Raw genomic sequence first — 22,592 nt, forward strand, 5'->3', positions numbered from 1 at the left:
GTGTCAGTGAGTAGCAGGGCTAACAGGACATGGCTTCCAAGCAACACCTTTCTCACTACTGAATTTTGGGAAAGCTGAAGCTTCATCACTGCTCCTTCCCCTCAACATGAGCTCCTCTGTGGGAGAGCAGCATCCATGCACTGCCCAGGAGCTGGGCATCCAAGAAGGCAGATGCCCATGAATTCTCATTCCCTGCTGCTGCTGCTTTCCCTGGGACATGGATCTTGGCAAGTCCTAGCAAGCACAAGGGAGACCCTGGATTATGCTCTGGCAATCCTGCTTGCAAAAAGTGGCTGCTAAAAGTGAAAAAGAAGCCTTCCTGCTGCAGCCTCTGGAATCTACAGCCTGGGATGAGATGGCACAGCACTGCCAGAGAACTGCAAACCTCAGCTCCAATGCAAGATCACAGAATCACAGACTATCCTGAGTTTGGCAGGGACCCACAAAGATCATTGAGTCCAACTCCTGGCCCTGCACAGAATCACACCCTGTGCCCAAAAGCATTGACCAAACAGTTCTTGAGCTCTGTCAGGCTTGATGCTGTGACCCCTACCCTGGGGAGCCTGTGCCAGTGCTTGACCACCCCCTGAATGAAAATCCTTTTCCTAACACCCAACCTAATTCTCTCCTGACACAGCTGCATGCCCCAGGGACACATCTCTGCATCACCTGGAATGACTTTGCTCCCTAGGGACATACCTGATGTGTTCCCAGAAATGTCTTGGGACACATCCAAGCTTGCCAGGCAGATAAACCTGTGGTGTCCTGTCTCAACACAAAGAATTGACTGGATCCCAATCCTTAACCCAGCAATTAGAATAAGGATTTGCTATCCTCCTCCTCCTCCATACCTTTTTTGTCTTCCCAGCCAGTCAATATACAATTCTTTTGGGTCAGCACATCACAAAACCACCTTTACTGGCAGAATGAAGCATATCCAGACACATCTGCATTATTACACAGGCCACAGCTGTGCAAAAAAAACCACTAATCCTGAAATCCTTTCTTCCTTTAAAACTATCTTTGGTGGTGGCTTTTGGGCTTACTTTATTGCAAATCATAGGTGATCACAGAAATTATTAGATCATCACCAATTCTTTCTTGCAATCAAAGTTCTCACAGGTGCAGTGATGCATAAAAATTGGTTTAGACTCTTTCCATCCAAGTTACACCTCTGGGATTCATTGTACTGATGGATTCACTGAAGTTTAGTTTGTGCAATGTAAAACATCAGAATCACTAGAGATGCCCCCATCAGGCCCCTTGGGGATGACAGCCCACAGGCTCCTGATGGTCAGCAGCAGTGCAGAGTGCATGCTAACACTTTCCCTGTTTAGCAGAGCAGGAATCCCTGCATAAAGCATCTTGGAGGCAGCCAGCAGAGCTCATACATTACAGGCTTAAAGGCAGAGAAATGGGAAATAAAGTCCTTCCTAGTCTGTGTTCTCTAAAGCAGAGACTGAGCCAAGACTTCGAATTATATCCTTCAGTACAGGACTACTGATTCAAAAGGGATGACTCAACTTCCAACAAGTCCCTTGCTCAAGGTCATGGGCTGTGGCAAAGAAGAGATCTGAGCATGATCCTACATTAAAGTACACTTTTAGCCACTCTCCATCCCTCCTCTTGGAATACATAATTTTGTAAGTTTACCTAGGAAGGTAAACTTACCAAAAAAACACATTAATTTAGAGGCAAGTGCTTGGATATCCTGCCAGATTTTGGATGTCCAGGCCTTCAAGCTTTTAACTTCTAAGTACAAAACACTCTACCTATTGTTCATGGGACAGAAACATGGGTCCCATCAAAAGCCTTGCACTTACTAGCACAAAACTTCAGCAGTCTGGAGAGTAAATAGGACAGAGATTGCTAGAAAAGGGAGGAACAATCAGTGCTCCAGGATTTTTCTGTGGAAAATCTCAATCATATGGACTCAGGGAAATCATCAAGTTTAAAGAGTTAGAAGCTATTTTGCTGTCATGGAAAAAGTCTAGTGAAAACACAAAAGCCACCTTCTCCTGAAAGCTGTGTCTTTTGGAGAGCATGGAGAGCAGGAACATCCAGGAGGGGTAGAAAGATAAACAAGGGACAGAGGATGGCAGGTGAAACAGGTGAAAACAGAAGTGCCTCCATTGCCTGATGATTAGTTTACAACAATAAACACATTACAAAGGGAAACCTTTCAATGTGGGAAGATAACATCCAGCTGATCTCTGTTCCATTAGGGCACAGCTTAAACCTAGGAGAGGAAAAAGAAGATCAAAGAAAAAGATTAAAGGAAACAGTTTTCAATTTTAAACACAGTCTTAACGTGATGGAAAGGAAAAGTAAGAACAGCTGAAAGACACCCAGGGTCAGGTCAGGGAGAGGTGCCTTGGCTGAAGGTACTGCGGTGTTTTCCGTACTTGTCTGCTTTATTTTTAAACACCCAGAGCCTTTGCTTGAGCAACACTTCCTTGAACAAAAAGGAAGCAGAGGAGGAGAGAAGGGCTGTAAAGAGAGAAGCTAATGGGGTTGGAAAAATATGATCTCCCCAGCCATGAAAGTCAAAATTACTGTTTGAAACTGAATCCTCTTGGAGTACTACACAGGCATGGGGGAAAAGGGGAAGGGAGGGAAGGAAAGAAAGATTTATTACTTAAGCAGAACTAAAATTCTGATGAGAAAAAGGACGGTTTAATCCATATCCAAATTTCAGATCAACAGCAGATCTGAAACTGGGCTTGTTATATTTCCCTCTCCTTTGCACACATAAAAAAGACAGGGAGGTGGACTGTGTTTTAAAGGGGAAAAAAGTCCCTTGATCTCATGAAGCCCTGAACTCTTATATTCCATTTATAGCTCTAGCTAGAATGACATCCCCCTTGATTATCGGGCTGTCCAATCCAGCTGCATGTGTCAGGACTGTATGAGGCACTAAGTGAAATATATATATGCCCTTACAGGGTTTAGCACATTGGGTCCACCTCCAGGGTACAGGCTGTAGCTCATTCTGACCACTGCTTCTCTCCCAGGAATCACTTGTTAAGTGGTTTTTGTTTGGTTGGTTGTTTTTTTAAACTTTTTTTTTTTAGAACACTTTTACTTTCCAATTTAAGCAACACAAAATGGCACCAAAGAAGGACGTAAAGAAACCAGCGGCGGCCGCGGCACCGGCGCCTGCGCCAGCACCAGCACCAGCAGCACCAGCCAAGCCCAAAGAACCTGCCATTGACCTCAAGAGCATCAAGGTAAAGGGGGGAGCATGGGCTCAGGGGCCCAGGGGACAGGGAGCAGAGTCCTGGCTGAGAGCTGCTCTGAAGCCTGGCCTGGGCTTGGTTCCGGTTTGGGGACTGCAGGGAAATGAATGAGTAACCTCAGCCTGTGCATTTGCTGAGCTGCCCGAGCTTTGGAGTGTTTTAGCAGCTGTAGGGTGTAAGGCATGGTGCATGTTTTAACAAAGGAGTGAAGCCTGGGGATTACAAAAGTATGTTGGAGTGTGGACCTCAGAACTTTTTGCCCAATTAGTACCAGTCTCACCTCTTTGGTAAAGATAAATTTAAAATAAGCACAGAACAACAACAACAAAAAAAACCAAAATACCCTAAAGTAGGTACATGAGGACAGGAATGGGGTTATTGAAATATGAAAAACAATGTTTTCCCATAGCACTGTACAAAACCCCATCTTTCATCGTTTAAAATTCTTTTCCAAATTTTTGAACCACCTGATGACCCTTTGGTCATGTGCTTTGAGATCAGTATGACTAATTTTTAAAAGAAACAAAACCGCTTAAAACAAAGGGATTTGGCAGTTTTGCCTGTTTTCTTTTTATTTGCACTATACAACAAACATTGGTGAGACCATGAGCAAGAAAGCCATGGATGGAAGCATTTCAAGTGATTTTTTCTCATCCTTATATGTTTGTTGAGAATTTATAATTTGCTGCAAATTGAAAACAACAAAGAGAAGGAGTCTTTTGGAGGTTTCCCTCTGACTGAACTGTCATTTGTTCTCATAATGTCTTTAGATTTTGCATGTCAACCAACATCACTAACTGTTGTCCTGACCCTTTGAAGAAAACTCGTCCAATTTGGGAGATTCTTTACTTAGGAAAGAGGAGAGGGAGGCTAAGCAGTTAAGAGATGAAGAGACAGACTAGTTTCTCTGAGTAGGACTATAAATAGTTATTCTGTACCTACCTGGCAAGCTGATTGGTCCCAGGACCAATTTGCTAAATTCTACATAAAGAATCATGCCTATTATGGGTAAAAGAAGGACAAAGACTACTAATAAGACCTATACATGATGAATTGTATTTCAGATACCTTAATACATATAGTCTTGAGATGTTAAGCCATTTAGTGAAACTTCTCCAAGTTTACTTAAATTTTCCCAATCTATAGTCAGTATTTTTCTAAAAAAGTATGTATCTTCTCATAAGATTGAAGCTGAAGCCATTAAGAAGAGGAAAAAAATAAAAGACATTTTGAAATACTTAGAATTTTGAAGACTAGATGAAAAACCCACAGGTTTTGAGCATACTGTCTGAAAATTAGATTAGGCCTCACATTGCACTAGATGATGGGGAACCTAGCTAGATTTCCTGCTAAATAAATTAATATGATTTGAGAGCTTTCTATGTCCAGTTAATCAGGATAAAATAGAATTTTGAACTCCATTGAACCTAGCTAATCTATCTTTACATAAATAATAATATATTATCAGCTAAAAAATGTCAAATTGCACTCTGAGGCATCTTTGCAGTTCACTCCTTTACCCAAAGGAAATAGCAAGAAATATACACTGGCAGAACAGAGAGAACTCCCCAGGTTTTGTCATATTCAGACTGATTTAAAAAGATAGAATTTAGGGTGACTTTCTTTTGAAAGATACCAGACAAAATATTTTCTGCTGGGGTCCCAACCAACCACCATGGATTGTTATCCCTTTTCCTATTTTGAGAGTTCAGGCAGTGAAGGGAAACAATTTTAGGTTATAAGTAATTTGTCTAGAATATGTGGCAGAGTCAGGAATCAGTTTTCTGAGTCTTAGCCCAGTCCCTCAGTTATTTCTCAGTCCTTCCATTCAATCACCGAAGTCTCAGCATGGTAAAAGTTCCAGCACCATTTCCAGCCCAACTTTGGAGGCAGGGAGTACTTAAAAACTAAGGTTTTGTCTGGGACTCAGTGAATAATCCTGACCCAGGGCTCTTTGCAGTGATTTACCAGATACGGAGACAAAACGCACATCACTTTAAACAAGGGGATCCACTGGGCTGTGCTTCCCTCCTCAGGGAATTAGCAGCCATGCCAGAGCTTGCTGCTTGAGAGAGGTGACTGGGAATGTCAGGCTACACTGCCATGATGATCTGGGGAGCCACACAGCAGGAAAACACACAGAAAGGCTTTCTTAGCTTTTACAGACACATCCAAGCCCCTTGTTAGAGCTGGGGTGGGTCAGGGGATAGTTGCCCAACCAGCAGCCAAATAAGCCACATTTGGCTGTGCACTTCATTCTTAGCTGGCATCAGAAGTCATAAGAGCCTCCAAAACAAAGATGGTGGTTCACAAACATGAGTAGTGATTCTCCTGGTGGTACCTCCCCACTCAGGTGCCCTCCTTGGCCCATCTTCAGGGAATCTGGTTTTCTGGACTTTTTGGAGTACACATTTTGCAACTTTGGTGCTTTTTTCTCCCCTTAAGAGAGCTCAAGCTGGGTTTGTCTATCACCATCAGAAGCTGTGATAAAGTTGTGACGGGCCATTGATTCTTCTCTGTTCTTCACTGAGCTCTGGAAATTAACCAAATTAGAGCAAATATTTGGTGATTTGCTAGTGCCAACAGCAGCTAATATAAGATGTTCTATTTTTCAGCAACATCTATTGATTATAAAACTGAATAACATGAATACTGGTAGACTCAAATCTCAAAACTCAGCTCTTTTACAGCTCACCTTGGGCTACAGTATAACAGCCATAGGAAGAGAGTGAAGGCAGGGATGAAGAACTTACTTTTAAATGGAAATGTGAAGACCTATTTCCTTCTACTCAGGGAACAGCTTAAAAACTCAATCTTTGCCCAAGCCTATACCAAATGTATATTTCCAATTTTCCTTATTACTAACATATCTTGGATTTGTATAGGCACAAAAGTTAAAGATTAAATAATAACTGAGAAGAGAACTGGGCAGTGGAAGCAGCTGAGAGCCATCACTAGGAACCAACCATGATTAAAATCAAAATTACCATATAGATAATTTTCCTTAAGGGATCCCCAAGAATTCTGCAATTAAAACTGTGGCCCATGACACTCCTAAAAACACAGTTTATGTGTTTTATCAACCTTCTTCTCCCACACAAGCCTGAGTGAGAAGTGTTTAACTCATGAAAAGCACTACTATGGGTCTATTTCTGCAACAACTGGGATGAAACATGAATGATGCAGATGTCTCATGCTTGGTTTGCAACTAAGGCAGTGGGAGATGGATGAATTTCACATTGCACAGGCCTGTATAACTTAGTTCCTCTTACCAACAAGAAAAATATGTTGGTTTTCTGGTGGAAATTTAAGGGTCTTTCCCAGCTCTTGGACAGGGCCCAGGTTCATAAAATCAACTAGGATATTTTGGGATGCAAATGCTGAAGATGTTGAGGGCAGTGCCTCACAGGCTGCCACTCTGCAGATAGTGATCTGGATGTCTAGTGCCCTGACCTGGTCACACTAGGTCCTTTACTTCAAGGATACAGCTGGGTATCTTCTCTTGAGTACAGACAGAGATTGGGCAAGTGTTTTCAAGGCTTCCTATTTTCAAGACTGAAATCCCAGAACATCAATTATGCCGTACCCAACTGCAGATCAACCACCCCAATGTTTAGAAGAAAAAAAATTAAAGGCTACCAACTAGTAAAGACTTGCTAAAATCTTGTGTAACTGTGTGATGCATGATGATGATGCCTGTTGCATGGGTTGTTTTTAACTGCAGAGCTCTTAAGGCAGTAAAATGTGTTTCTCCAAGCATCCTTATTTCTTGTTACATTCACTACTTGAGTAGGTCATCTCTGAAGAGATATTGCTTTGGATATACCCAGAGAGAGAGAGAAACTCACTAAAATGCACTGACAGAAAGCTCCTGGGCTAGGGGGCAAGCAGCACTGTAAATGTCAGCTGAAGCACTTGGAGAGCTGTTGTGCTGCAGACAAACTCAACATGAAGCCATGGAGTGAGAGCAGGAATGTCAACCGTGGCTTTGCTGAAAAGTGCTAAGGGCTTTTTTATGAGACAGCAGGTTTTTACTTGAAACTTTTGGCTCAGGTCTTCAAATTATGCCTGATCTATCTCTAGCTATGACTCCAGAAGGATTCCTTAGGATGGAATGGTCAAGGTCACCAGTCCCAAGTGTCCTTACAGGTAGGAAGAGGACAAATGTCAATATTGAATTCAGTCTTAAGAGATGTAAAGGTGCCTCTCTGATGCCATCCAGACCAGCTTCCTGCTACTACTTTGACCCAGCACCATCCAGGATCCAGCCCAGAACAGCTCTTGGCTCTGTGGACCTCACCACTGACATGTCACAGCCCATGCTGCTGCCAAACCCAGGACAGGCAAGGCACAGCACAAAGGTGTCCCAGGAGAGGCACCTTGGACAAGGACTGCTGCACACCAAACATCCCCTGGGCACGCTGTTGGAAACAACACACAAAAACCACAGCTTAGTTTTGTTTACAAAGCTTTCAGAAGAACTTTGCCTTCCTAAACTGCTGCTAAGCAAGGAGCACATCAAAAGTAGAGACTACCCACATGTATTAGCAGAAAATTTTCCTTAATGTTGCTAACTGGAAAATTGTTTGAAAAATAATGATTTTTATAATTTAAACAAGATCCATTCTTAGTTATTCACAGCTTTAGCAGCATTTTAAAAAGAATACTTGCAGCCTTTGGATGTTCTGGTGAATGGCAGACTTTGGTAGAAATAGTGGAAAGCAAATTACACAAAATGTAACATTTTAAGAGCTCACAGGTTAACTCCAAGTGTTAACAGGAGTTATGTGGCAGAGCCTTAGTCCCATCAAAACAAGCCCACAATATTTCTAAAATACTGTTTTAAGCCCCTTCAGAGCACAGAGATGTTGTAAAAGATAGTAACAAGATACCTGAGTTAATCTTACATAAGGCAAGAAGAAGGTGACAAATTTAGCCAATGACAAGCAGAGAAAGAAGTTATCTGTAAGGAGATCTGAAACAAACAACCTGGAAATTTGCCCTTGTTTCACTAAGACTTTATTACATCTTATACCCACTGCCAAGAAGCACTTTCAGCTGGCTGGTTTACCACAGAGCACTTAAATGTCAAGTAGCAAGGGTTTAAATTACATTAATACTCTAACAGTGCCACTGGGAGGCATGTTAAAACAAGAAATCCCTCCAAAAGCAGGGCTCCAGAGCCTCACGTCTTGTCTATCCCTTTATTATACACATTCCAGCACAAAAGCACTTAGAAATGGGACATGTTTACAAATGAGCACAGCTGAAGGCACTTTCCCCCCTGAAGCTGAAGAAATGTGATCAAGAGTGTAGCAAGAGCACGTATCACAGCCAGACATTTCAGAAGGGCACATTAGTTAAACGTCAAGGCTCATCCAAAAGTTTCTGCACAGCTGCAAAGTAACTGTGACGGTTTAAAAAGCTATAAACTGGAAAGTGACAGAAAATGCTTAGGAAAAAGGTCAAGTCAATCTGCAGTCAAGTCATTTAAACTCAGAGATATTTCTGAAGTATTCTTTCAAATCTCATAGTATCTCACATATGCAATTTTCTCTCTTGTGTTAATGGGGGTTGTTTTTATTCTTTCTTCAATTGTGTTTCTAGGCAGCTCTGTTCTCAAAACAGACCTCAGTTTCTCAAGAGCTCTTCTTCTAGTGTTTCTCTGCCTCATACAGCAGGAAGCTAAATCCATCAGGCTGTTAATTCTTACTTAATTGAGAAGCATCCTCTCTAAAACCTGTGGCATTAATTGCAGAAGTTATGGAACTGAGGTGAGGGATGGGAAAAGGACAGCCTGCTTTTCAGAGGGGTTTGGAAGCTGCATGTCTACTAGAAAAGATGTGCAGCTATATTAATCAAGGAGCAGACATTAATAGTGAGCAGGTATCATATAAACTACTGTAGGCACAATCTTATCTTAACTTCATTAAAAAAACCTAAATTTAAAACACTTCCAGTCCTGAATAGAAGGCTAAATATACAATAAGGATCTTAGGAGAATCTCAAATTTTCTCCTCTGATTTTCCAAGATATCCAATATGCCTTAGTCTCTTTTAAAGAGACAGCACCTTGAAATAGCTGGCAATTCTCTAATGAACTCCTAAGATGATTCACTTCTTGTCATTCATGCAAAAGGTAATAAACAAATGGAGCAGTTTAATGCTTTAACTCCCAGCAGCACCTTCTCTGAGGGCTTTCCATCCTGTCCAGACCTTTCCTGAGTTACAGTGAGCACAAGGCAGCTGCCCCTCAGCACAGCTGTGCTCAGTCCCAGTGCCCACCAGCCTAAAGAGGTGAGCACAGCATCACACTGCAAAGCTTGGGGCCCTAAGGCACAGAAACCAATGATTTGTGGGAAATCAGGAACTCTGTTAATAATTTGGAAATTTTTGTGGATTGGGTCTTCATTTAGCTGGTGAAAAAGAATTGCATACAACTCCACCAGCCCCACCTTCAACTGGGACCTGATCAGAATACCTCTGGCAAGAGAATTACTAGAAAGTAGTCACAGACAATGCAAGGAACAAAACAAATTAAAAAACCAAACTCAAAACACACCACCTTTTTCTTTGGCACAGATATCCTTCTGGATAACAACTCTGCCCATAAATAAGGGCTATATGAAGTTAGAGAAATCCAAGTAGTTCTGGTCTTTCCCATGTGTTGCAGTTGCTTCAACCTTTCACACTTTTTGCTAGGAGTGGGGCATTCAATTTTAGTTAAACTGAGCTCCCTGAAATATCAAAATCATCCCTAAAGCCTCAAGACTCAGCGTCCTCTGACAATGGAGAGAACACTGCCAGGATCAGAACAAAGACCAGATCACTGCAAAATACTTCTTTGTCCCGTGTGAATTTTCTGAAAGCTCCTTTTAGAATTGGAAATCTCACCTTTAATTTCTTTTAAGGAGTATTTGAAATATTTTTCATCTAGGCCATTTTGTCGCTGCCCTTACTGAAAGCAAGTGCACTTTAACCTTCCCAACAGACCTATTGTCTTAGAGCAGGGTGATTCTTCATTTAAGTGAATGCAACATGCCCATGCTAGAATATTCCTTCCCCAGTAAAACTCTCTCTAGTGAGATGTTATTCAAGGATCAGTATTAAAATGAAGGGCTGATACAATGCACTAGTTTTTGTTAATCTGAACTCTGAGCCAAACTCCCACATGGTCAAAGACAATCAGCTTATATGTAGACCCCTCTCCACTGATAATATTTAATAGCCCATTTAAGCCAGATGACTAATCCAGGTATCTGGTTTTTATGTCCAAGACAAGTGCACTGCAATTATTTTCTGCTTGGCATCTTTTGGAGTGAGTTTTGTTGTAGCCAAACATAGAACCTACCTGTTCAAGAGAAGGAATCTAAGTTTTCCCTAAAACAAAAACAAAAACAAAAACAAAAAAAAAAAAAAAAGAAAACCAACAACAAAAAAATTTTAAAAATTCAAGTCTGTTTTCAGGGGAACATTTCCTAGTTGCCAGCACTGGAGCACAAGATGCTGAAGGCAGAAAGAAAATCCCACAAAAAGCAACATACTCCATTGACCCAGACACCATTTCAGTCTTTTAAAAGTTCTTCTATTAATGCATGGGGACTGATGGCCAAGATCTTGAGGAGTTTTCTCACTCACCTGAATTCCAGCCCCAGCCAGTGTAAATCAGGAACTCTGCACTGTGCTAACCCTATATCAGCAAACCCAGGGCAAAACCATCAGCCCTCTTTCTATGCAGCCACACCTGATTGTGGCTACACCATCGTGAACACATCCCTGTTCCCACAGGCTAATAGATTACAAATAGCAAAAAACCACCAAAATCCAGCAACAAACCAACCAAAAGCAAAGAACTGTCAGCAGACATTTTTTCATACTCAGTATATTTCCAGATATTTCTAAAAAATTGCAAATAATTCATTTGAACAGAGCATTTTCCAGCTAAAATGGCAAGCTCAGAAAAATCTTTGCAGTTGCATCTTTTTTTTTTTTTGAATTTGAGGTAGGAGGTTAGTATCTCAAATCCACTTAATTTGATTGCTCAGTTTAGAAACACCAGTAAAACAATCTGATTGAATTGGATTCTCTCATTCAGAATATTCAACACACTGAAAACACACAGTGGTAAAGGTTATGCTTCTCTTCAGGACAAGAGCGAGCTACAAGAGAAGGTTCTTCTCACTATCACATTTCACCTTTAGACAACCAGGAGCAGTGACTGCTTAGCAGGGGCAACCAACATAAATTAAAAGGGAGGATTTGAGTTCAGAACTGGGAGTCTGCTCTTGTCACACAACTATTCCCACCCTGGCTTCATGACACTCTTGATCTTGTTGAGGCAACAGGGAATGGAAGAAGCTTGGAGCAAAGTTTGCCAATCCTTTTACAAGTCATAACAACCACTGAGATATTTGATATATTGGTCTTGGGCGATGCTGCATGGTGGACCTTGGTCTTTGCTACTAAAGAAGCTGCAGCCTCTACCTCCTGCTCCATGTCTGTAGGCCCACCGTGACCACCCTGCAACCCAAAAAGCAGGTACACCTTTCCCCACCCTGAACAGTCATCCTTCCAGTTCACAAAGGCTTTTGGGGTCCTTAGCTTCTGTCACAGCTTCTCCTTTGCCTCAACCTCACAAGCACCTGAGGAACACCACTTCTGTACACACCTCCAAACTCAGCACCCTGGTGCCCTGCCTAACCCAAGCCCCAGAGGAAAAGTATCCTAGAGATCCCAGGCTCCTGTGAATACAGACTTCCCACTGCCCTGCAGGGTACATATACACATCAGCCACTAACTTAATACTTCATTGGTTCCAAACTGCACAGATAATTTTTCCATTTAAAAAGTTAAAAATTTAGAAAACATGATCAGAGTGTGCAGAGGAAGAGCTTTCCAGAAGGATTGTCAGCTTCTCTGTTGACAGATAACTTTTCTGCTCAGTGTCAACAACTGGAACCCCTTGAGCAGACAGGCAGCAGTACTACTCATCTAATGTTGGGCACTGGATTATCCATGGAAGGGGTTGAGCAAAGCCCAGCAAAGATATGAGGACCATTCAGCTGCATCTCACCCATCCTGCAAACCACGTGTGGAACCAGCCAGCTCCTCACCCTCACTGCTCCTGACTCTACAGCTTACCAGAGAAATAGAATCCTTCCCTATAAGGAAGTCTTGGTAGGTCTGGACAAGGAATATCTCCTCCTGATGGTATGGACCCAGAAAGTGCTGACATTAATCAAACTTATTGCTTGTCACTCCCTGCCCCTCTTCAGCCTCCTAAAAATAGCCATCATAAGATGTCTATCAAGACATGGATCCTCCTGTCACTTTGCCCTAAGAAAGCTAAAGAACTCGCCAAGGGGAGGGACCTCTTCCTTCTGACACCTAATCCAGGCAATGCCATCAGCACTGCCGGATAAATAAGGGGAAGAAAGGCAAGGGAAGCAGGACCACTCTCAAGACCTCCCAGCTAATCCTTCCTGCCTGTCTGCTGCTCTGCATTTCCAGCTCAACCATGGTGGGTGCACTGCAATAGTTAGCAGCCAGCCAGTGTAGTTTACAGAAGTAAATAGGGCTTCTTGCCCATGTTAGATCTTGGGGGCTGGGGGAAGGACAGTTCAGGAGACAGTTTAGGTTTGCTTGGTTTTCCTGTTAAAACTTAAAGGTTTTCCAGTTAGCCTCCAGTTCTGAACCAGGCAACAGTAGCGGTGCAGCTCCCACAGCTTCTGAAAGAAGGGTTACAATTTCTTAAGCTTTTTTTAATCAAATGTAACCAGCTAAAGTGGAGAGGAAAAATCATATTTTATACAAACAAATATCATATATTAGTACTTTATGAAACGGCGTGCAATCGAAAACTAATTTGAGACATAAACTTTAAGGGAATAATTTAATTTCTATGTTAATAAAAAAGAGCTGCTTGTTTAGAAACATTATTTCAAATTGTATAACTAAAATGGATCTATGGTAAAACCGTAAACGGACCTGATGGTAATTAATTAGGGGTTTTTTTAGTTAAGAGACTTTCTATTTTTGTTGCCTCTTGCCACAACTCTGTCTTTCCCTGGGATGTAGATTTTAATGAAAACTTTAAGAATAGACTTGCTGGTGCATTTTTATGCAGGAAGTTGCTAGATTAGGTCGCTATGGCCTAACTACATTAGGCAAGACAGAAGTGAAAGCCTCAGGTACTTGGTGCTATTTACTTTCTCTCAGTGCATTTTCAGCAGTACTAGTTCTCTTTTCTCTCTCTCTTTTTCTCCCCAACTGCAGTCCTTCTCTGCTGATGAAATCAATGGTAAGTGAAATCAAAGTTACACTTTACCAGGGGGAAGGAGGGGGAACAAAATGGCTACCAAATGCTAAATATTCACTAGCCTTAAGAGCTCTTTTGCTATCTGCATTACTTCTGCGCATTTGACAGGCCACTTTTTTGCTCTTCTGGAAGATGACTCATGGATTGAGCTGGATGCTTTAGAAAACACACAGGTTCTCCCCCAGCCCCCCTTCCTAAGCTATTTTTTGTGATTGATTTCCTTCCAACAGATCGAGTTCTCCAAGGAGCAACAGGATGGTAAGTTACAAGAGAGCTGATATGTTTTACATGTGTGTGGGTTCAAAAAGAGCTACAGGCTCAGAGATTTACTTTTATAAAACAATGAGCACAGGCTTCATCTGATATAACTCACCACACTCTTGACTTCAGAGCAGTGATGACTTAGGCTGAACAAGAAGGTGGCTGTAGATCTACATGTAATTTATCTGGATGTTTGTTTACCTGCTGTGTGAACTGAGAGGTTTATACCATGGTACAAAGAGGAAAAGCACTGTCTCTGCTTACTGAACATTCTTCACTTGTGCTCCTGTTTTGGCTCTTCACAAGGATGCTGAAAATAAGTCTTGAACTTGACAGTCCCAGGGGAAATAGGCAGAAGGAGGACAACAGAAGGAGGAAGTGGGCTGAAAATTTAACTTAGCTGCAGTGACTTTGCAATCTCACATGAACAGAAGATGCAAGAGTTCTGTTTGTCACTTTTGCCAGGAGGTGCTCTGGAAGGGGAGGAACAAAGGCTGTTTTACTGTAAAAATATTCTTTAAGCATGGAAATAGTCAGCAAATAAGTGACTTGTGTAAACTGCTGCTTACACAATGGTGTGGATACGCTGCACTTCTTGAGCATCTTGCTGTATTCTTTGATTCACAAGCAACTTGCAGCTTCCAAATCTTTTGTTTCAATCTTCTAGAAAGAGATAAAAAAACCTGACATGAACAATAATTCTCACTGAAGCTCTGGAAATTTAATTTTAAGTGTTTCAATAGGCTAAGAGATGCATTTGGGCTATATTAAGTAATACTTTAAAATGTCAAAAAATCAGTAGCTTATACAGTAGACTGAAGAACGTCTTTAGAAAGGAAGATACAAGGATTTCCTAGAAATTCAGAGGGAGTGGAATAGCTAGAAACAGGTCTTGAGAGAGCCCTAAACTTTGTGAAGATGAGCCTGCTCTTGGTAACTCCATGAAAGCAATAAGGAGAGGCACAATGCAGCAAGTGAGAAAATTCTCTTCTTGCAGTCCAAACCCTCTTGGTCACAAAAGAAGTCATTTGGACTCTTCCTTACTTCTTGATTCTGAAACTTTTACAAAAGGATTGGGTGGGTTTATGGAAAAATGTCTTCAATTCAAAGCTGCTGGCAATATTTTGAAAGCAAAATATTTCTTTCAGCTTTCCTATGCATTTCAGATCATCCAGCTACTGTAACTTTACAATGGCTGAACCAAGCAGCAGAGCAAATAGAAACTACTTGAGAGAGGAAGAATTTCCCAGGAGCAGATATGCCCACCCTCAGTAACTATTTCTATCTGCACAGGCTGATGTACCAGCAGCTGGGTAGTACCATCCTCAGACAGACTTTGAACATGCTTGCTCCAGCAGAGCTATAAACCAGGACTGGCCCTTAAAAAAATAAAAATTTAAAAATAAAAACTTCAAAATAAAATCCCACAGCAAATATATATTGCAGTAAAATGCATGCCTGAGAGACAAAAATCAATCAGTCCTTTTCTCCAAGGAAAAGGAGAAATGTTCAGAACCCAGTGAACATAAAACTTGATGGGATTTACAAAATGGAGAATCTCTCCTGATGGCTTTGCTGTTAGCACTCTGGCTTTGTTTTATACCCCACTGCCACTAAATGTCATTGATTTAGCAGATGAAAGATCAGATCATATGGTATAAATCACTACAGCTCCACCCATCTCAGCTGCTGGAGCTGATATCAGGAAGCTCTGCACTGGTCCAGAAGGCCATAATTTCATACCCTGCAATAAAAGCTGGAAGGAGAGAGAGGTAGCAGCAAAGGGTTATAGGTGTCTCACACGAGACAGTAAGAGGATTAGTTTCAGATGTATTAGATTACAGCCTAGCAGGCTGACACTGTGGATCAGCACTTTTACTGGGCACCAGCAACAACTCCATAGTGGTACAAAGAAGACTAAAGCAAAACCATAAATACCTCTGCATCCCCAGCACAAGATGAATGAAGACATGATGTGAAATGCGGCTTTTTACTCCTAAACCTGCTCCAAAGCAGAATGAACATTACACAGGCTGTGGAACACAAAGCCTGTGTGGCTGCTGGATGAGAATCATGGCCAAGAAAAAGACATTTTACTCAGTTTACTTGGAGCTAAAGCACAGCATCATCAGACACTGCAGTGCAGAAGAGATCAACAGCACAAACCAAGATGCTTGTGGCAATGGGGTTCAAAGTCAGCTTTTAAGCCACATAGTTGACCTTTGTCCCCTTCTCTTTTTTTTTAAAGCCACACTTCTTTATTCAAACTCTCTAAAAAGCCAAAAAATAGAGTAATGTGATTGACATGGAACTTCACAACAGAAGATGAAGGCTGGCAATGCAATGAAGGCAACTATCTGTGCTGATTTTTGTAGGAGAAATGCCTGTACCCAAAGGCCTTGTCCAGCAAGGGGAAATAAGTGAACACTGATCACTTGGCAGCACTGCAAGAAGTGAAGTCACAAAGTGAACACACTGGAAATGCACAGGACAAAGCACCACATGAGTACTTCCACTGGAAAAGTGGAATATTCGTGCATCTGTAAGAATCAGGGACAAACTACAAAGAATAGATAAAAGAGGGAACATGTTTGGAAATCACATTGTAAGGCAATTTTAAGGGAAAACAACAGTAAAAGCATTTGAAATCCACCTTCAAGTTTCCTTTTAGCACTGTGTAGTTGAGGTGCTGGGATTGCAGGTAGAACCCACTGAAGCAGGCAAAGGTTTTGCACTGCTAGGCTCTTGACAGTCCCAGTTCTCTGGAGAGATAAGGTGGAGTGGACAACAACAGTTTTACCATCTGCTGCTACATCATGTGAAGGAACCTGTTCTTGAATGACAGTGTTGGTAGAGAACTTATCTTTCCCTGTCCTTAAAATAACTACAGGGGCAATCAAAAAGCTATTGATGGCTATTACAGCCAGGAAAGACATGAAAGGTAGATATAAAAGTTTAAAAATAGTGAAACCAAAATGTCAGAGGGGAGGAGCTTTTCTTGGGACTATGGGCCAAAGATTCTCCTGGCTAACTCCCCTGGAGTCAGTGGAACAGTGCCAGGAGACAGCAGGCTCACATCTTTGTCAATAGGGAACTGCCTGGCTCAATGTTGCTCTTCTCTTGCAGACTTCAAGGAGGCCTTCCTCCTCTTTGACAGGACTGGTGATGCCAAGATCACCCTCAGCCAGGTTGGCGATATCATCCGGGCACTGGGGCAGAACCCGACAAATGCAGAGGTCAACAAAATTCTGGGGAACCCCAGCAAAGAGGGTAAGTGCCCTGCAGTCCTTTTGGGTTGCTCCTGAGACTGGGAACAATAATCAGGCAACAGCAATAGTCAGAGCAGGAGAGAGGGGAGCTTGTGCTCTGATGGGAAGCAACAATACATGGTGTTTCACTCATTCCTTTGGCAGAGAACAATGCTGATGGGGAATAGAGGAGAACCTGCTTAAGACATGGAGAATTCTCTGTAGGGACTGTTTTGGTGTCAACTCAGTGTAGGTATAGCACACACTCATTGCTGCTCACAGTCCATTAGTGCCCCAGCCTTTGCTTGGAGAGCGATGGGTTCATTTCTAACAACTTTCAGTCCTTCCACTGCAAGGACTTCTGCATGAGCCAAGACATGCCCTGGGACTGGAAACCCACCTGTATATTTCAGCTGACTGGAATGATCTTCCCAAAGCTCCTGCAAACCTGGGCACACTGAAGCATACATTGGTCATTTATTACTGAAGCCGTTTTTAAATTATTTTTCCTCCCTTTTAGAGATTAAAAAAAGGATAAATGCTATAGTCCCTTCATTTTAACAAGGACCTAGAAGCAGTTAATCCCTGATTTCAGTCTTGCAGAACCATATTAAGACAGGCTAAATTATATTCACATCCTCTGGCTTGGTAAAGACAGTTCTGAGGAACAACTCAGAAAGCTTTGGTACCAGCAGGAAGCATTGAGGACTAACACAGAGGTGAAATCATACCAAGACTTTCAGTGATTCCAGCAATAAATGACAATGACTTTGATATAGCTGCATAGTAAAATAGGCTTTGTAACAGTGAAAAACACCTGCCCATCTCTTTTCATCTATTAAATTTGGTTCTGCCCAGATGAAGGCTGGCAATGGAAAGATCCAGCAGGGAGGAAGAAAGAATATTTAAAAAAAGATTCATTTTATTTAGCAGTCTTACTCAAAAAACCCAAAAACCCCACAAAAATAATCCAAAATGAGAAACACTTGGGGAAGTTCTCACTGAGGACTACAAGTTTTGGCTCATGAGAGGAAAGGGGTTAGATGGACTAAGCTGGGGAGGTCTCCATTGTGGACATGCCCAAATTTACTACTGGCAACCCACAACTATGTGCTTTCCTAGTTTTACTTAGTTTATTCTTTTGCCAATAGGCTCTGCCACCACATCCAAAAGACCCTGAAGAGATCAGTAATATATGAGCAACCTCAGCATCTTGTCTAAGTCACCTCATCCCACTCTGGTTACCTTTTCTCCATTGCTGGGGCTCAAGATTTTTGTTTGACTGTATTCTGCAGTTCCCTCACTCCCCAAATCTTTTCAAAGAATAGCACATTTCATTTCTGAAAGAAAAATAAAGCATACAAAGCTATGTGAGAAGGATCATGGATGTGAAAACTAACTCATAGGATAAGAGAATCCAGATTCTGCAAAGGAGCTGTCAACTTCTGAGGCAAAGTCTAGAGTAAAGGCTACAAAGAGCTGTGAAAAGGAGAGCTCTCCCACCTTTGAGGGCAAATATGCCTAAGTAATACACTTACAAACACCTAGCATGTAACACCTGGTGGTTTTTTCCCAGAGATGAATGCCAAGAAGATTACTTTTGAGGAGTTCCTGCCCATGCTGCAAGCAGCTGCCAACAACAAGGACCAGGGCACCTTTGAAGACTTCGTTGAAGGTCTGCGTGTCTTTGACAAGGAAGGCAACGGCACAGTCATGGGCGCTGAGCTCCGCCACGTGCTGGCTACTCTGGGTAAGAGATCACCCTCTCTGCAAGCACTTCCAAAGCTGCTGCTCTTTGGAGGCATGAGAGAGGCAGGAAAGGCAGTCCAAGCAGTTTGAAGAGGTAGGAGGTTACCAAATCAGATAAGACTCTGGGTTTCCTAACTGTGTATCCACAAAGAAAGCAAACAGAGATTTGGGGCTCCCACTAAAGACCAAAGGATACGGCTAGGCTTATGACATCTAAATTCAGACAAGATATTAAGAGTGACTGTGATTTGATGAATAGAGAGAAAAGTCTGTACATCTCAGTGACATAACACAAATAGACAAAAGTAGAGGATTTGCTGCATGGAAATTTCTTTACTCTGTAGGAATAACTAGAATTCCTACGCATATATGTCTCTGTCTTCTAAAGAAACTTAAAATTCATTAAGTTCATGTCACAGATAGGTGTTTTTTCACTGACTCAGAAAATAAGAAAAGCCTTTGGAAAAGCTGTAGGTTTCAGCCTCAGTTCTGTGTGGAAGAATGAAACAAGTTCTCTCCACTCCCAGGTGAGAAGATGACAGAAGAAGAAGTAGACGAGCTCATGAAAGGTCAGGAGGACTCAAACGGCTGCATCAACTATGAGGGTAGGTGCAAGAGCTCAACATCCATCCTACATTTCTCCTTTCTCTTACAGTTTCATTACAGTGGGCTTTTAGCTTCTCAGGCAGATCAGAAAAAGCTCCAGCTGAGTTAGGTCAAAGGCCTTGTGTGTGAAAACAATTGTGGCAATATGCTCATCCTGCAGTCACACCATGCCAAAGACCCCATTCAGCCACAGCACAGGAGGCTGTTTTGGTCAACACCAAATCTCTGGACTCTGACTTTCTGCAGAGCAGTTGCAGTGATTGTATCCAATAGATACTGTCTTATACTTAAGCAAGAAGAGAGCTTGATTTGTACAACATTAAATAGTTAAAACTTTCTATCACTGTATCAGATCAAATCCAACCAGGTACAGATTTTTAATGCTATCAGCTCCTGAACAGCTGTTAATTTTAGGGCTATTTCTCAAAGTAACATTTGCTGCTCTTTCTAACTAGTATATCTGTATTTTTCCTTAGCATTTGTAAAGCACATCCTGTCGGTCTAAGAGGATTTCTCCAGGTACCAAATGGTATGTTCTTCTCATTTGTACACTTAACTTCATCTGCTTGATATCCATAAAGGCTTCTATTGACCTATGGCCAAGAGAGGCTCCAAAACCATGACACCAACATCTCCCCAATAATATGAAAAGAATGAGACTGTTGTCCAAAAGCAAAGATAGCTGGGCTGCAGGTTCTTTGCCCTTGTTCACAGCCCTGTAACTCACTGGTGTTTAGTAGATTTTTCAAACACAATGCAAATTGACAACCTGAGACATTTATCCTACAAGCACAATTGAGATTGTTTTTAAATGGAAATCAAAGCAACACCTTCCAATAATTTCTAGATTTCTGTTAAGACAGAGTGGCCTGAATACTCATGTGAGCTACTGAGAACAAAATAATCTTCAAACAAAATAGTTATCTGAAGAAGAATATTGTCACAGAAGAATATTGATTGATATATGCAAAAGAGGGCTTCAAAAGTACCCAATTATTTAGCACTTCTAAAAGCAGGGGAAAATAAAAACAACAACCCCTCCCCACCCCCCAGCCTTTATACACTCCTATTTTGTCCAGAGGATGGAAGAAAAAAACACAAAAAAATCACAAAAAACAAACCCCAAAACAGCAGCTGTCTTTAAAATGCAAACAAACTTTTGTGGGCTTATGTGAACTGTCAGTTACTATCCAAGGAAATACACATTCCCAACTGTATGAAACAAATGCCTCAAAACAGAAATCAAGGGGTCAGTTTGTCATTTTGCAATTGTTTCTTCAGCTAACATTGACTTCAAATACAACTCTCCCATTCCTTCCCAGAACAAGCCAAAATTAGAAAGATCAGATGGCACTCAAGATTTGCCTGAAATTCTTGCTCAGTCTGTCACCATCAACATGGAAACTGCATAGAACTGGATGATATGACTCCAACCCCACCATTTTTTTACCAGCACATCCATGGGTATCACCTTTGGTCACTACACTTTCATTGAAAAAACCTGAGCTTTTACCAAAGCAAACTACATGGAATAAACTCTACCATCCAGGGTCCATCCATCCCAACCATCTCTTTCCATGTTATTTGCATTGAAACAATGTAATTTATTGGAAAAATAAAACATCCATAAATCCTTGTGGTCACTTTGAAGCTATGAAGTCTTTTTTTTTCCATCTGTTCAAACTCACACAAAACAGCATTCAGCAGTTAATTCATTTCCCTGTACATGGCATACCACAAAATAAAGTTTTATAGAAAGTATAAATATGGACATTTCCAGTATCAATGACTTGATCTTAATGAAAAATTCTTTGGGGTCTGGGAGGAGGAGTAATTAATTAGGGCACTATCACCAGCATCAGCATTTACAACATTTTTGGGGGTAGAAGACCTGGTATCTGTTGTCAGAACAGCTCCAAAGGCAGCAAGATCCAAAACCAGGCAGGGTGGCCCTGCTGCAGGGGACTGTGCAGAGCTACTTTTCCCAGCCAAATCTCCTCTGTACTGCTGCAAGAGCAGGTAAGAAGCACTCTCAGGAAAGAATCCTACTTGCTGCCTTTATTTACAACTTTAGGGACAAATAGAAAGAGCAATCAGAAGTTACAGACACACTGTAACTGGGAACAGGCCCAGCACCAGGCAAGAAGAGGCCAACTACCCCTGCTGCAGCCACAGTGGGAATGGCCATTGCTCAGGGAAGTATTGTTACATCCCTGCCCTTAAATAAAGAGAGCTCCTCTCTCTTCCTTAAGTGTTCATGAAACTCCCTTGATCCCCATCTGGGTATCAGCCCATTCTATTAAAATCCTACCTTGCCTTATTGAGTTGCTATGCACAAAATGGCCATAATTCAAGTGCCAACAGGTGCAGTGGGGGTGGCTGGCACCAGAATAAACCACAGCCGCTCAAACAACAGCTGCCTCTTTTCTGAGGCTTCCCATTAAACCCTCACCATGCTGGCACACAGGGCCAAATGAACCTGGGAATTACACCCTGCCCAGAGACTTCTGCCAGCAGATCGCTTACAAAGGGTTGAGGTTGCTACACTCAAAATGCAAAAAAAAAAAAAAAAAAGGATAGAAGAAAGAAGTAAAAAGGAGTTATTAAACTTCATCCTGAAAGGGCAATTTAAAAAGTAGACTCAAAACACTGCTACACATCCTCAACATCCTACCTATACACCCATGCTCCAGGCAGTTTCTCTTTCCAAGAAACTGTGGACCTCAGTTCTTGGGAAAGCAAAAACTGAAAACCAAACCATTATTTCATGTATATATATATATATATATATATATATATATATATATATATTTATATGCTGTCAGCCTCTTTTTCACACTGCCTTGTCAATGCTGCACTGACACACTGCTTGTCAATGCTGCACTCACAGAACCTGCCTGGTCCAAGGTTGGACAAGGCCCTAAAAGAAAGGCTGAATTTTCCACCACGGGTTTTTCTGGGAATTGCAAGTTTTACTAACTTCTAAAATATTTGGGACTCAGGCAACTAACAAAGTCAGATGACTTGTCACCACTGTAGAAGCAGACAAATTTTTAAGCTCGCTAGTTTTTAAAAACTCACATTGAAATATTTGTTTAAAACAAAATGCCAGATTATGGGACATAATGAGGCTGACAGTATTTCTCTGGATTCTAATTGCAAAGAATCAAGG

At 41.6% G+C, this 22,592-nt stretch overlaps 1 protein-coding gene across 1 annotated transcript; it reads left to right on the plus strand.

Moving 5' to 3' along the window:
* The first annotated feature begins 2,944 nt into the window (after positions 1–2,944).
* Positions 2,945–21,063, plus strand: MYL1 (myosin light chain 1). Its single transcript, XM_030952179.1, has 7 exons — positions 2,945–3,230; positions 13,787–13,814; positions 16,944–17,087; positions 18,642–18,815; positions 19,342–19,419; positions 19,897–19,949; positions 20,743–21,063. The coding sequence occupies exons 1-6, from the start codon at positions 3,108–3,110 to the stop codon at positions 19,923–19,925; spliced, it is 576 nt and encodes a 191-aa protein (XP_030808039.1). The 5' UTR covers positions 2,945–3,107; the 3' UTR covers positions 19,926–19,949; positions 20,743–21,063.
* Positions 21,064–22,592: the final 1,529 nt, after the last annotated feature.

The sequence above is a fragment of the Camarhynchus parvulus genome, chromosome 7, assembly GCF_901933205.1.
Source record: "Camarhynchus parvulus chromosome 7, STF_HiC, whole genome shotgun sequence".
Classification (NCBI taxonomy): domain Eukaryota; kingdom Metazoa; phylum Chordata; class Aves; order Passeriformes; family Thraupidae; genus Camarhynchus; species Camarhynchus parvulus.